Source organism: Coturnix japonica, chromosome 15 (genome assembly GCF_054131305.1).
Source record: "Coturnix japonica strain WE chromosome 15, WE-NBRP24, whole genome shotgun sequence".
NCBI classification, from domain to species: Eukaryota; Metazoa; Chordata; class Aves; order Galliformes; family Phasianidae; genus Coturnix; species Coturnix japonica.
In genome coordinates, this window is record NC_140677.1 from 7829329 (window position 1) to 7843918 (window position 14590).

Genomic DNA, 14590 nt, shown 5'->3' on the forward strand with positions numbered 1-14590 from the left:
AAGCAGCAGTGGTTTGTGAAGACCTGGGTGTTTACTGAAACAGCCACCCAAGGAAGGAAATCCTTGAGCAAAGGGAATTTTTAGAGATTTGTATTCATAAGATGAAAAGCTTCTGAAAGAATGTAACAACTCAGGGACTAAACTGCTTTTCCATTGCCATGATCTTCTACTTCTGCTGATTGTGAATGCTGAAATCTGCTCAGCTTCCCCAGGGCTCTGATACAAAATTCATTGTCAGAACTGGGAAGGAATAAAACCAGCAAAGACAAAACCCAAAACAAACAAAAATCTCAAACCCTCAAACAAGCAAAGGAGACCACTTTGTTATAGCTGCACCATAAGCAGATGTTAACAAGTCTATTTAATTCTTTTTAGACTGAAGCCTCCTGCTGGCCTCCTGTCCTAGTGTAACTTGCCATTTCCCTGATCACTCATTTTATCATGATCTGATAAGCGTTTCAGAGGTGGACAGGTTGTGTCAAACACAGCTTCAGGAGCTTTTTTGAAATACCTCTTCAGGTGACTGTGGGTTTTGTGTTTTGTTGGGTTTTTGTGTTTTTTGCAAGCTACTAATTACAAAGGATGGTTTCCCAGCTTAGTCCACTATCACATGGTATCCCCCTAACACCTTCTGCTAAAAGTCATTGCTCACAGTAGTTCTTTTTGGAAAGTGTATTCCTGTCATTAAAACCTCACCTGATAAGAACATATTTTGCCAGAGATATCAACATTCTTTTACCATGTCTTGCTTTCTTCTGTTTTGCAGTAGCAAGAGGGTATTTATTTATTCTTAACATTATATTCTTATAATGTTAAGAATAAATTAGCAAGACTAATGCTACGTGATGCTACAGATTTAGTGATAAAAAGGCATGTTGGGGTTAATTCCAGTTTTGTATGGACTGAACAAGAAAATAATTCCCTGTTCAAAGGACCTTGACATGCTTCCAAAATAGTTCAACTTAAAAAAGCTTGTGAAGTGCCTAAGCACCATTTGGGAAAGACTGTAGGTAGAAGTTTTCATGGAAGCTTAACATAGATGAAACATGGTTTTCAAACCTGATTGGCAATAATGTAGGTGGCTGAGTTCTTAGAATTGTACTGAAGTGGTTTGAGAATCTGACGAGGTGTCAATGTCACAGTTGCTGCTGGTTGCAGAATAACTTCAGAAATTTGACTTTAAATTTTCATATTTGTAGATCTGGCCTAAGAGCAAAGGTTACCAGAGAAGCAAATAAACAAGTTTCTTTTCACAGGAAGTGGGTGAAGAATAGCTCTCAAGTAGACATTTCTAATATCTGAATTTGTGCTTTAGTTGTTAGGATATGTACTCACTGTCTAATTGTCACTCTGTACACCCAAAGGTACAAGCTATTTTGGTTCCTGTTTAGCAAATTCTGAGGTAGCAGGAATGTCAATGGCCTCCAGTCTCTCATGGCTTTCGCTCATGTTTCTCAAATGATTTAAATTTAAAGTTGAAATTCAGGATTGTTTTCATGTATGCCACCTGAACTATGAAGAATTGTGTTTATTGTATTACTGTTCTGCTGAGATACCCAGAGACTGCCATGATCTGATTCACAGAACTGGGCTTTAGCTCACTTGATGATGTCAAAATAATAGCAACAAAGATCAAGTGCACTCCAATAGTTTTTCTGGAAGGAAGAACCATTCTTCTCAGGAGCCCATAACTTACATCCCTATGCAATTCCTGCTGCTGCTTACAAAAGAATCAAACTTATGCTTTCAGAATAGTATCCCAGGAGTGTTATTCTACTTCCTAGAAAACTGGCCTGGGGCAAGAGTGTTATGGTGCAAAAGCCACTCAGCTCTGATGTGTGGTCTTGCAGGGGTTATTCTGGCATCTGACTACAAGGAAGCATTGAGCTTCTCTCTCTAAAGAAAGCCACAAGTGGTCAATACTTCTTCAAAGTGGGTTCTTATGCCTAGTGGGCTGAAAGTGACCCAAGGATGACAGTCTGATCTGGGGAGTGTTTGAATTTTTGGGGTTCACAGTAAGTTGGGGGGAAGTTTGGATCAAGTTATTTTATCTGACCTGGTTTGCTAATTCCCAGACAGCTCATATCGCTCTCTGAACATCCCTTGTTAGGAGTGTGGGTAACGTATCTGTAGCAGCCACTTCACTCTGTACAATTAGCATATCTTTTTAAAAAAACTTGTAGCTGGTCTAAAGTTGGAGTGGTTAACTCTGCTAATTACTTGAAACTCTTTAATATGATGCTGGAGATGTTAAACAAATGGACCTGCATTAAATATGCCGTGCTTATGAAAACGTGGCACACAGATTGCAAGTTCTAAAATTTATCAGGCAGGCTAATTATTTAAATGTGAGCTATAGGTTACATAAATAAATAGCTCTCTTGCAGTAAATGGCAAGGTGTCAGGGTGTTAGCCACGTGGCTTATGGCAAAGTAAAATTAATGCTAAAACTTCTGTAGCTTTTTTTCTCTGATTAGTAATTCCTTCAATGTTGGTAGATGAGCTGAATTTATGAAAGTTTTGCCTGCCCTCTAGGTCTCTGCTTTGTATTCCTCATGCATTGCAGCCTGCTTCTCACTCTGGCAGCGATGCTTGATACTAAACCTATGAACAGCTCAGGCTCCATACTCAGCTTCTGGAGTGAGGCAGATCCAAACCTGCGAGCTTCCCCTGGGGCACAAGCTCTGCTCCCCCAGGTCCCATAGCTTGGTCCTCCATCCACAGAAGCAGCCCACTAGTGATTAGCAGCTTGTATATCATGAAGTGGCATAGGAGTGCATAGGCAGGTCACTGTGGTAATGAATAAGTGATTTCTGAAGGTGGGCTCCTTGCATTTTACAGTTACATATATGCTGCAGGAAAGATGCATGAGTGTTCAGGGAGATGCACAAAATGACAATATGCTGCCTGCCACTTTTTAGGATGCTTTCTGAGTTCAGAGTTATGAAAGCTCAAAAAATTCTATATGAGAAAAGCTGCTTTAACTACTCAGGGAGTTTCATTAAAGTTCCTTGCTATTATTAGTTTTAAATTCACTTATGTCTGCTTCAGTCTTCTTTCCAGAGGCACCTGCTCTGGTGGTTTTTGGCAGCAGTGCTGTGGAGGGTGGGGAGTGCTAAGTGACAGGTTGCACATTCCTCGGTCTCCTAAAAGAGGCTTTTTCTTCCTGTAGTCGTGCTAATTTATATGCAGTTATAAATGAAACATCTTCCTTCTCCTTCCCCATTTGCCTCATTTCCTGCTTTTTCTGTTAAACCCCATCAAAATCAGAGTCACAGAACTGTTAATGTTGGAAAATACCTCTAAATCATGTAGTCCAGCCATCCACCTACCACCAGTATTGCCCATTAACCATGTCCCTCTGTGCCACGTCTATACACTTCTTGGACACCTCTGTGGATAATGCTGCAATGGTCAGCCTGCTCCAGCACCTGACCACTCTTTAGGAGGACTTTTTCTAATATCAAACCTTAAATGCAGCCTAATTGCCTGGTTTCAACAACTGGAAGTCCAGGTAAGGGTTTCACTTACCCTTCACGTAAGGGGAATTTGAAGCTCTCACTTGAGGGCCTGATGCTGCCACACACAGTGCAAACAGGAGGGAAGGTGCTCAGCACTTTAAGGGATGTGCTTATCCTTCTGCAGGCTCGCAGCCTGGGTGCTGCCATGCCCCTGCAGCACTACATCACAGGCAGGACTCAAGCCCGTTCCTTTTGAGTTGTTTTTGGGGGAATGAACCCACTTTCATGACAGTTGCTCAGCTGTGCTCTCTACATTAGGCCTGGTGGAAGCAATTGGATCAACTCAGTCAGTGCAAGGGATTAAAAGAGACCAGCTGCTGTCTTAATGGTCAAGCATAAGGCAAACTTGCAAACCTGTTCTTCTGGGGAAATGGAAAGCAGTTTAGTTCAGGTTCAGCTTAGAAGATTGAGAACAAAATTGTCTATTAGTCTCAAACCAGGTTGATGGCACCCACATCAAGCTGGCAGATCCTCTGTGCACCCCAGGCAGAGTTAACCCATCACTGTGGTCTCCTGCTCATGGCCTGGCTGTGGCTCACACAACCAGTTGTCACTGAGCTGCTTCAGCATGGCTTACAGCTGAGCAGTGCGAAGCCTGCATGGCCTGAACCAGGCTGTGGAGCTGCTTTCCTGCCCTGTCCACTTCTGACACTGGGCTGGTGAGCAGCAGGACAGGATTCGGTCACCTTAGCAACCCCTCAGCCAGTGCTTCTGGAGAACACATTGCAGCACATTTTGGCCAACCAAATCCTTTTCACAGTCCCTGGAGGAAGGAAAAGGAGGGAGGCATCTGTGAGCCTGTTATAAGCTGCTTTCAGCTCTGATCCCAGGACAGCAGATCTGTGTGCAGAGGCCAATGATGAAACGGTGCTGTAACCCTTTGAGGTACCCTCTGTTCAGCGAAAGGTTGCTTTGCTGGTCTTTTCTTAGTCCACAGAAAGGGAATAAGAGCCAACAGCAGCTTCAGCTTCTGCTTTCAGCTGTTATCTAAAATGTTTTTGTGAACAGAGCCACTGGTGAACTGTGGAAGAAAGTTCCAATTTCAAGCCCTTCATAAAGTTGCATCGTTTAAAACTATCTACATTCCTTCACTACTGTGTCTTGCGAGCACATCCTTTTTTCTATCTTCTGTTTTCTGAGCACCTCTTCCATTGCCAAGGTGTTTAGCTGCAAGCACGGAAGGCCATGCAAATAAGACCAAGCCAGCTGCACAGATTTTGCGCACTTTAATTAAGTTGTAGGGCTTCAAATGAATTTGGCTCCAGTTTCTGATGCTTCCAGTCCCTGTATTCTGTTCCAGTGTGGATGTTAAATCGTGCAGAAATGGAGCGTGACCTAACTTTCATGTCAGTTGATCTGGCAGTAGCTGTTTTTGTGTAACTAATTTAAAAAGATTGATTGTTGGTTAATTACATTAATGAACTGAACCAACATGGGCACAGACCAGAGCTCAGCAGTCTCCTAAACAGTCATTAGGAATAGACATCTATCTTTTCACCTGCTTGTACAGCCTCCTGTTGGGTGGTAGAGTGTGCAGAATCGTAATTCTGAAGGTTAAATGACTTAAGCACGTAATCACAAACTGTTCACCTCTGCTACTCTTCTGCCCATATGGCCCTGCTAGTCACAGTCAAAGTCCATTTGGGCCAACTGTCTGTTGAAAGTTCTCCAGGACAGCAAGTCTGGTGCTTTCAGCTGAGTTCCTGGCAAATGCCAGCATGAATCAAAAATGGCCAAAGCCTGAAAGGAATTTGTGGGTTTACACAATTTTGAAAGAGCTCCTTTTCCAACAGAGGTACTTTGTGCTTACCAAGGTAAAAGTGTACTAAGTAGAACACTTCGTTGTTCTCTCTAGCTGGCTCATGAATGTGGAGAAAGATTAAATCAATATGCATTTCTGTAATTAAATTGCTAAGTTAAAATACTTGAGTTCTTGATTTAGCAAACACTGGGTAGAAGATGAGTTTCTTTGTGTGTTTGCTATCAGCGCTACTTTTGTTGCTATTCACTAGAGCTAGGTAGGCAATGTGTAGGTGTTTGACGCCATGCCAAGACTTATAAAAATACTTTAAATGTAAAAAAGTTTGAGACAAGGAAGCTGACACCTTTTCTAATCTGATTTCAAATTATTACACACTTAATAAAGACTATGGAACGCTCTTTATTTTGTGGTTTGGGGACATAGTATTGTATATCCTTTGCCATTTTGAACTCACCTTTCTGTCTGGTCTCTTCAAATAACGAAGGACTTAACCTGAAGTTAGGAGTTTTGCCACTGGCTTGAGCAGAAAGGGAAATGGAGCAGAAAAGTGCCTGGGAAACTGAGAATGAAAGTACTTTTGCACTGTTAACCTGGTATAACATATATTAACTTGCATAGGTTGTTGTCAAAATATTCAAAGGTGACTTGTGCTGATACTGCCCTCTTCTGCAAAGGTTGACCCGATAGCTTCTGAGACTGAAGTCATTACAGGGATTTCAGTCACCTTTGAGTGTTTGAATAGGTGGACTATTAAGTCTGATTTTTTTCAAAGAGGCTATTTACTTCCATAAACCATTTTATATCCCAAATACTCAACAATGCTAGGAGGAAGTCAGTCAGTGAAAAATAAAATTGGGGTCACATAGTCTATTGCCAAAACTTGCTTACGTGAAAATCTAAGCTCCTCATTGGATATGCAATTGAAATATTTGAGATGACAAGAGGAAGGACTTATAGGCTGGTTCTGCTACCTCTATTGTCCCAGAGACTTTGGTGGACCATTGAGGGGTGAACAGCTGAGTACTGGCATTAGGGATTCCAGGAATTGGTGTGAGCAGAAGAATTTGGGGATGACACAAGTGCTAATTGTGTTGAATTATGGTTTTATTTAAGATCGTCTGTTTCAAGCCAATTGAAAGACAGAGGCCGCTGATGCAGGAGGGAAATATAAAAAGAAAGCTATAAGGAACCATAAAAGTGTTTCTGATCAAGTAAAATTCTGTTTCTGTTGAATGTTTTTTTTTGTTCCAGTCACATAAATTACCATCTTTGAAATAGTAAAACTCCCACAATCAGCTTTTTATAACAGAAAATAATTTACATTTAAAAGGTTTAACTGAAGCAGCTAAACCTTAGAGATGAATGTGCATGTTTGGTAATAAAACAGGAAAACAGCCCATGTTTTGGAACCCATACCTGCTATGTGTAATTTTAATGTTATAAGTAACTAAATACAGTCTTGTGAGTGCTGTATGTATGTACAGAGATATATGCTTGTTCTTGGGAAATGTGTCCTTAAGGGTATATAATGGCTCAATACTCACACAGAGCTTCAGAAATCTCCCCTAACACTGATAGATTCAGTGATTGAAAGTGCTGTGGCCTGAATACATTTCATCCTGCGCAGGGTGTTATGAGGCTTGGTCTTTACTGTCATTGGAAACCTTTTCTTTCTCCTTAAATTAGCATCTCTCTTCTATCTTTCTTTCATGAAAGAGAGAGGGTGTGTTAATTCTGTTAATTCTGCAGGAAACTTTTCGTACTCCCAGCTGCAACAGTTGTCTAAAAGGACAATAACCACACAAATTAGAGTCGTTTCCCACTCAGAATAAGAAACCAGTATGTAGAGCTTGCCTTCCCCTCCTCCCTCTGTCGCATTCATTCCTGATTTATCTTCTCTCATTTTCCTCCAAGTTCCCTGCCCCCTGCATTAAAGGAGGAGCAGGTCATTAGTCCTGCAGTGCTCTTATTCCCTGCTAGAGAAGATATATTTCAGTTTTATGGTCTCTTCAGATGTACTCAGACACACGGAAGAAATACCTTACAGGTGCTTGTATCATTGCAGGTACGCTGGAGAACTGAAAACGCAGTGTATTCCAACAATAATATTTCCCAGGACCTTGGTGTACTTTATATCTCACCCGAGGCACTGAGCCCTGCAGTTACTGGAGTCAGTGAGAAAACGGGTTGAAGTTTCTGCAAAAGTGGGCTGAGCCCCTGGGTGTAAATCACATGGTGGTAGGGCTGGCATTGCGGGACTAAGTGTACAAAGCTGCACACACAGCTGCATGCAGACCTTTGCTCCCTGCAAGGGGCTCAACCTTTCTTGACATCTGCAAGGTCTGGCTGGGGGTTACCAAACCTCACTCTTATTAATTTGAGAAACTAAAATAGTAGTATATTGCCCTTCAAATCAGACCTTTTCAGGGTCTCCCGTCCTTTTTATTTAGACTGGATCTCTGTGGGAAAAACACAGTAATGATGCACTGCAGCAGTGTAATAATTACTAAGTAGATTCTTCGTGATTATAATGTTAGCATCTCATGGGAAAAATGAAAGCTTGTACTGTCCCTTTAACGGGACAATTTGATAATCCTCTTAACATTTTCTCTTTTGGCTGATAATATTTCACAGAATTTTACTTTGTAAAATATTCCTAAAGGAAGGCTTAAGCAATAATGCACAGATTATGGAAATGACTCTCATTAACTATAGGGAGAGACTTCAGCAAAGCCATGAACTGCTTCAAAACATGTAACCCCCATTAGGAGCTTCATTTAAATGTTTATTCACAGAGCAGTAAATGTTTATTATGGAACATTTTATTGAAACATAAAGAACCCTAATTATATGTATCACAAGTGTTAAAACAATATGCGTTTATCAAGACTTAACTAAATATCAGAGGTGAAGGGAAATGCAATTGCTATTTCATTTGCATCTGAACAACAACAAATTTGCAACAAAACACCTGGGCAAAGTGACCCTAAAGGAAGATGAAGGAGCAGAGCAGTAAGGCAGGTGCTCGCCAGCTGTTCCTAAGCCTGTGGCACCTTCATTGGTATGTGCCTCAGCCTTCCCATCTACAAAATAGAAGTGATATTTTCTGCAGGGGCTGCCAGTGCTTAGGGTTGTTTCTGTAGTTCTCTAGCGTTTTAGGACAGATGCTGCTGTGCAGGTCTCACAGTGTTGTGGTCTTATTGTTGCTGGCATGATTGCATGGCAGTTTCAGCGTCAGTGTCCTTGGTTGGGTCAGTATGTGGTTCTTCTGTTGGGTCTCAAGGCAGTGTTTGGAGTTGTAGCTGCTGGGCAGATGGGAAGCAACTGGTGGTGATAGTCCTTGGACTGACCTTCTTACCACCACATGGGGACTGTCATTCCTGGAACTAGAGACTGTCTTAGAGGTCAGAAAATACCAGTCCAGAAGCATCATTCCACCTTTATTTCCACTTCATTCCATACTGTCTTTCAGGAGATGATTTGGAGCACCATTTCCAATGAAAAGACTATTTATCCTCTTTACTGTGCCAGTTGGCTTGGCTTTGGGGCTGGGGGGACAGGCTGGTGGTTCTCATGTAAATGGTAAAGTTGCCTTCAGTTGTGAAAGTTATAACCTCAGATCTCAAGAGGCTTTAAAAATCTGTCTGCACATGTTTTCATTGGGTCTAGGTCTCTCTTCAGCTCATTCCTTTAAAACTCTACGGTAGTTGACAGATATATCATTTATTGAGGACGCTGAATCTGCATGTTTCTTAGTCTGTAGAGGTACTTTGCTGCCAGTCCCTCACTTGGTTTCATTCCTGATATATTCACAAATTCTTTCCACTTTTCTGCTTTCCCAAGTACATGTTCTCAGTGCTGGCCAAGTATCTTGATATAATCCAAGAGGCCAACCCATGGTATAAGCATTGGTGATGATTATAGCAAAGCTTTTTCTACTCCCTCTTAGGTTATGTGCACAGTGCAGTATCACGCAGAGGTACACACATGGATCCTAAAGGGCTTCTTCATGCGTCAGCCTGGTGGTGTCTGATCTGCCTCTCTGTTTCATATTCTTACATTACTTGTGCTGGTAGAAAAGGAGGATTTGGTTTTGTGCTTTAGTAAACCAGAGCCATAGCAAATGTGCTTTGAGAGATCATTAGTCTGTGCAGTCTTCTTGGGTTAGTAGCAACCTTTACCACCAAAATGCTTCATCTGCTGTTCTAGTAGAAGGCAGGGTGTGTGCATCTTGTGTGCAGCCTACTGTAAAAAAGGAAGATGACAGTTCCTAAGAACTGGGCATTTTTTTTGTAGGGAAGAAACTGTATCAAGTAGTTTCCCGTCATGCTTTAATATTTTATAACATTTATGTCTAAGCGTATTGTGTAATGTAATTTATAACTTCTGGATATGCAAGAAAAAAATTATAATGGCTGTAATATTGAAGGCTGTGGAAACTGAATATTTTGATTGGTACTAATTGTTGGGGTTTTTTTAAGTGTTGAATAGGACTTTTTTTCTGTATGTTTCTCCATCCCAACCCAATTCAGGAATAGGAAAAACGTCAAGAACTCAAAAATATTCACTGAACAGAAATTGCTTTGCCATGAAGATGTCTTTGCTGGGGTCTGCAAGTCAAGGGCCATAGAAATTGGCTTACAAAACAAAGAGAGCAATTGTACAGTCTGCTGGCATCTGGGTAATGCAATATATTTTTACAGACAGCAGAGGGAGTGCTTTCTGTTAATGAGCTATGGATATACAGGCAGGGCTTTCCGCAGAATAATTTTGTAACAGGGATAATTGAGCAGTTAATCAAGAATAGCAAACAAGGGCTCCATGGAAGCCCAGTTTACAGAGAGGATGAAATTGCCCTATTTTTCATGTGGCTATCTCAGTATTATGGTTGATTTTCTTTATCACCCACTGACAGCCTTACTTGGAGAATGGTTATTAGTTTGGAATTTCTACAGTTAATCTGGTAGTTAAGAAGAGGCATTATCACAGCCTCCTGTATAAAGCCCATGTTGCTACAATGGACAGGGAACTTTCTGCAGCAAATAAGGTGTTATCTGTATGCCTCAATCCTTTCTCCCTGTGAATCAGCTGATGGCAGGTCCTGTGGCCAGCACATGTTGCAGACTGCCATCACTTGTGTCCCTCCTGCCCTTCCTCTTGCTTGTGCATGGCATGGACTTGGGGTGTCACTCTTTCTGATGTCCCCCATGCCCCACATCACTGCTTTTTCTGATGTTAATTTACACAAAACTATGGTGAACCACATTTATGAAGAGCAAAAAGTGACAAAGGAATGGCTTAGGCTGATGAAAGACATCTGGTTTTGCTGCATGAAGACACAGCTCAGCCATGTGCTGCCTTTGCAGCTGAGGGAAATCAGTTCTCCTTTCGCCAGCATTTTGGCAAGCCCCTGTTCTCAGTACCATGTGATCCACTGCCAGGCTTTATGCACTCATCCTATAGCAACGTGTATTGCTAATAGTCCCAGGGTGAGTGCTGAGGAGCTCTCATGGAGGTTATTATCTCGCTTTCTGTGGAAGCAGAGCTTTGTTGCTTTGCTAACCAGCACAGCAGCTGAGTGAACTCAACATAATGTTCATGAATTATTGCAGGCGATGGCCATGTTCTCCCCAGTGGTGTGTGGCAGGGTCATCTGATCTTCACTGTTCTGATCTATTCAGGAAATCTCTTTCAGTGTTTATTTTTGCCTGGTATTTTTGCTTTACATCCAGCACAGCAGTGACACATTGGTTATTCAACCATAATTCAGTATATAAAAAAAGCCGTAACTAAGAACATTGCTTTCTCTATGGCCTCGAGTGCTGAAGCAAAACTCACCTGACCTGAATGCATGGTGTTTGATTGTCTTGTTTTCCAACAAAACAGCCTGTAGTTTGTTTTTGTTGGGGTTTTTTTTGTCAAAATTTTTGTGAGCGTTTTGTAACTCTGGCTCATTGGAAATCAACTTTAGAGGTCAAGTCCCATCAGTGCTTGTGCTGCTGCCAGGTTTCATCAGCGGTGGGAGGAGTAGCCTCAAGCTCTCCCTGCCCCACTGGGAACATGGGGGATCTCTGGCTTGAGAGCACCTTTTGGCACCGCAGATATACTCCTCACATTGCTTTTGCTAATTCTCCAGTATGGTTGTAAAGATCTCGAAAGTTCTTTTCTCACTGTCTTTTTCTAGGTATCAGAAGCAACCAGTTAGGCTCAGGTGTCTTTGACCACCCAGTGTCAACATACGTGTACCTGATATACCACCTGGGTTCATGATGCCATGCCCCGTGTTGTGACATCTAGTATGCTTGTCTCGTGTAGTGGTACGCAGCTTTCTCCATCAGAGTCTGACAAGAGGAGGGAATGGCAGCTAACATGTTAAGCAACGCAAAAGTGTCTGCATTTCATTTTATACACTGATATTGATTGGTCTGTTAATGTGAATGTCTCGGTTGCTGTGTGTCACTTCTCTTGCTTCTTAATCAAAACAATGCAAAATGAGTGGAAAGCAGTTTTTCGGAGAGAAAAGGAGTACAATCAGCAGTGATTGAATACAGCCTGCTGGAGTGCTTTGGTGCTGTCTGCTACCCGCCAGACGTGAGGGTATCCACAATAACAAAGAAGAGCTGAAATGCTTTATTTTGACATTTTATATAGACAGTGTTTGGATTTTTCCTCTCCAAACAGTGTTTCAAGTGAAGATTTGCCTAAATCTGTTTGTTCGGTTAAAGGAAATATATACAGCCAAATGTTTTGTTTGTATCTACTGACACATTTCAGTCAACTGCAAATGGATTTTTTGGACTTGTAGGTTTCTGTTTTGTCTGGCTTCAGCCATAGTGAATAATGCTGACAAGTGAAAAATGATCAATTAAAGAACTCCCAGTGTATCAAAATATCAGCACCCTAAGCCGGGAAAGCCATAAGCTGAATAGCAAATGAATGGCTCCCACATGGGCACCATTGCTCTGCTCTGTGCTTATTTCTTCCCCCAAAACTGAAAAGAAGGAATCTCCTTAAGACATAATTGCCAATCATATTTCTTTCTATTACATACAGGTGATAGGAAGAATTCAGATTTGTGTGTATGTCCCAGGCTCTCTCATAACTGATTGTAGTTACCTCAGACCTGGAAATACCCATTTGTTTTCTGATACAGATGACAGATTTTGCTGAGCAGCCCGGATTTGTGTAAGAACATAATGCACATAGTAAAGGTGACAAACCCTGAGAATCTCCCCAGTGATGCCAAGTGGCCCATATGCTCTCATAAACATGTTCTCTTCTTCTTTTATCATGCTGATCACATGAGCCTGTTTTGGGCAGAAGCTCTCATTAGGCTCGTTTGTTACCTGCTGTGCTGCTCTGTGCATCTGCAGTGCAGCATCTCTGCTCTAAGCTTTGGGCCACATCCTGTTTGCTTTTCCTGTGTGTGTACTGAAACATTTTGCCACAGAGGTAAAAAAAGAAGTGACACTTAAGTGCATAGAAGTTTTGGGACATAATGGTTATTGATATCTGACACTAGGCTCTCTCTGTATGTCCCATCAGGAGAATATCCTGAAAAGTAGTATTTGAACCAGTGGTATTATTCTTTGTACAAGAAAAGAAACAAACTGACAGCTTATTCTGTAGTTTTAGGTATAAATGTTAAATCTAAAGAGATTTAGATTTTAGGTGGGGCATGCTGATGTAATTTCACATTGTTGGTACAAACCACAGTCTTCACTCATGTTTTTCTTGGAAGTCTCTCTTTGTCCTAAACCCAAATTCTAGGCCTAGGGCTTCGGAAGACCATCTTTAAACGTACCTTGTGATTTTGAGCCATTTGTCATGAGAGCAGTGATGTTCAGATGATACATTGCACTAATACATCACAAGAACACTATCGCTCTCATGATATATTAGTATAATACACTATCAGAACACTATCACTGATGTATTACTCAAAAACACTGTTCTTAACCCTTAAGAAGCACGCTCATCTCTAAGCTGAGTATGCTGAAAGCTGTGGATAATGGTAGGTTTAAGGAGTAGCATATTTTGTTTCATGAGGGTAAGCTAAGAAAAACAAGTGGTATTCAAGGTATTTCATTAAGTGAAACATCCTCATGATTTCATTTTATTCACTGAACAGATGTTCTTGTAGATGAGGGTAGCATGATGTAGGTGTGTTTGGATTTTATTACAAGTAGACAAAGCTTTTTGGTTGGGTTTTGTGGATGGCTTTGGGGATAAAAGAATAAGGGATTAAAAAAAAAAAGGGGGTAAAAGAATATTTACAGTTTTGTAGCTGAAGTCACTGCAGAAAGGCAGGTAGATCAGCATTTCTTTGATTTCTCAAGGATTCTTTTAAAAATCACAGTAGATTTTGAGCCGCGAGAATCTTGAATTGTGTAATTCATTCCTATCTGGTATGAAGAGGCCTGTAATCTCTTAACAAAAAAAACCCCAACAAACTAAGATAGTAGTAGTAATAATGAATATCAAAGTGGCATGATATATTTACTTGTCCTTATTTTTGTTCCTCTTTCCCATATCTCATGAGCATTTATGAGAAAATGCATTGCCCCTCACATAACCCCCATGCTGGACACCCCAAAGCTACCTGTGCCACTTATTTCCCTTAGCTCTGCTACACTGAGCAGTGGCTTTTTTATCAAGAGAATGATGCTTAAGCTTCAGTTTCTGTAAATCTGGACCCTTAAGTCTCTTGCCCTGCAGGTGTGAAGCCACATGATGCACCACTGGGTATGTTATGTTTGGGCTGCAATCTCCTGGGAGGAAAAGCAAAATATTAAACCCTTCCTGATCTCTCAAAAGGTATTGTAATAGGAATGCTGGACAGACGAATGTGTCTTCCAATAGCCATTCTACCTGCATGGTCTCCATAATGTACTAGTGGATCTTCCATCCACTGGCCTGAACATCTTTTATAATCTCTGAAGGGTTAAGGTACTTACTTTTATGGAACATGTGGAATTCTGCAGTATCCTGTTTGCAGTTACTGCTACAAATGGAGGATAATGCTGATAATCTGGAAAAGAAAGTCATGATCTTGGCAATAACCATTATTTGGCTTCATATTTCTAGCACGTTCACGTCCATGTCCTTCCAAGGAGGTCAGGAGACTTCAGCAGGAACGATGATGTCTACCACGAGGTAAGAGCTGTGCTCTATTACGTGTTCAGAGGGGTTTTCACAGTTAGTAACTCACAACAGAGATGCAAGCCTTGCTTTTAATGGAATTATTTAATGGGCTTCCTGCATCTTTATTGGTTGCAGAAAGCCTGTGTTGAGCACCAAGCCCTAT

General features: G+C 41.3%; 1 protein-coding gene across 5 annotated transcripts in view; it reads left to right on the top strand.

The window, feature by feature from the left end:
• FHIT (fragile histidine triad diadenosine triphosphatase) overlaps nucleotides 1–14590 on the top strand; it is a 503125-nt gene that overhangs the window by 411918 nt on the left and 76617 nt on the right. For all 5 annotated transcript variants that reach the window (XM_015875327.3, XM_085516768.1, XM_015875326.3 and 2 more), the window contains one exon: nucleotides 14371–14439. In XM_015875327.3, coding sequence (XP_015730813.1) covers nucleotides 14371–14439 — 69 coding nt within the window. The remainder of the gene's footprint in view (nucleotides 1–14370; nucleotides 14440–14590) is intronic.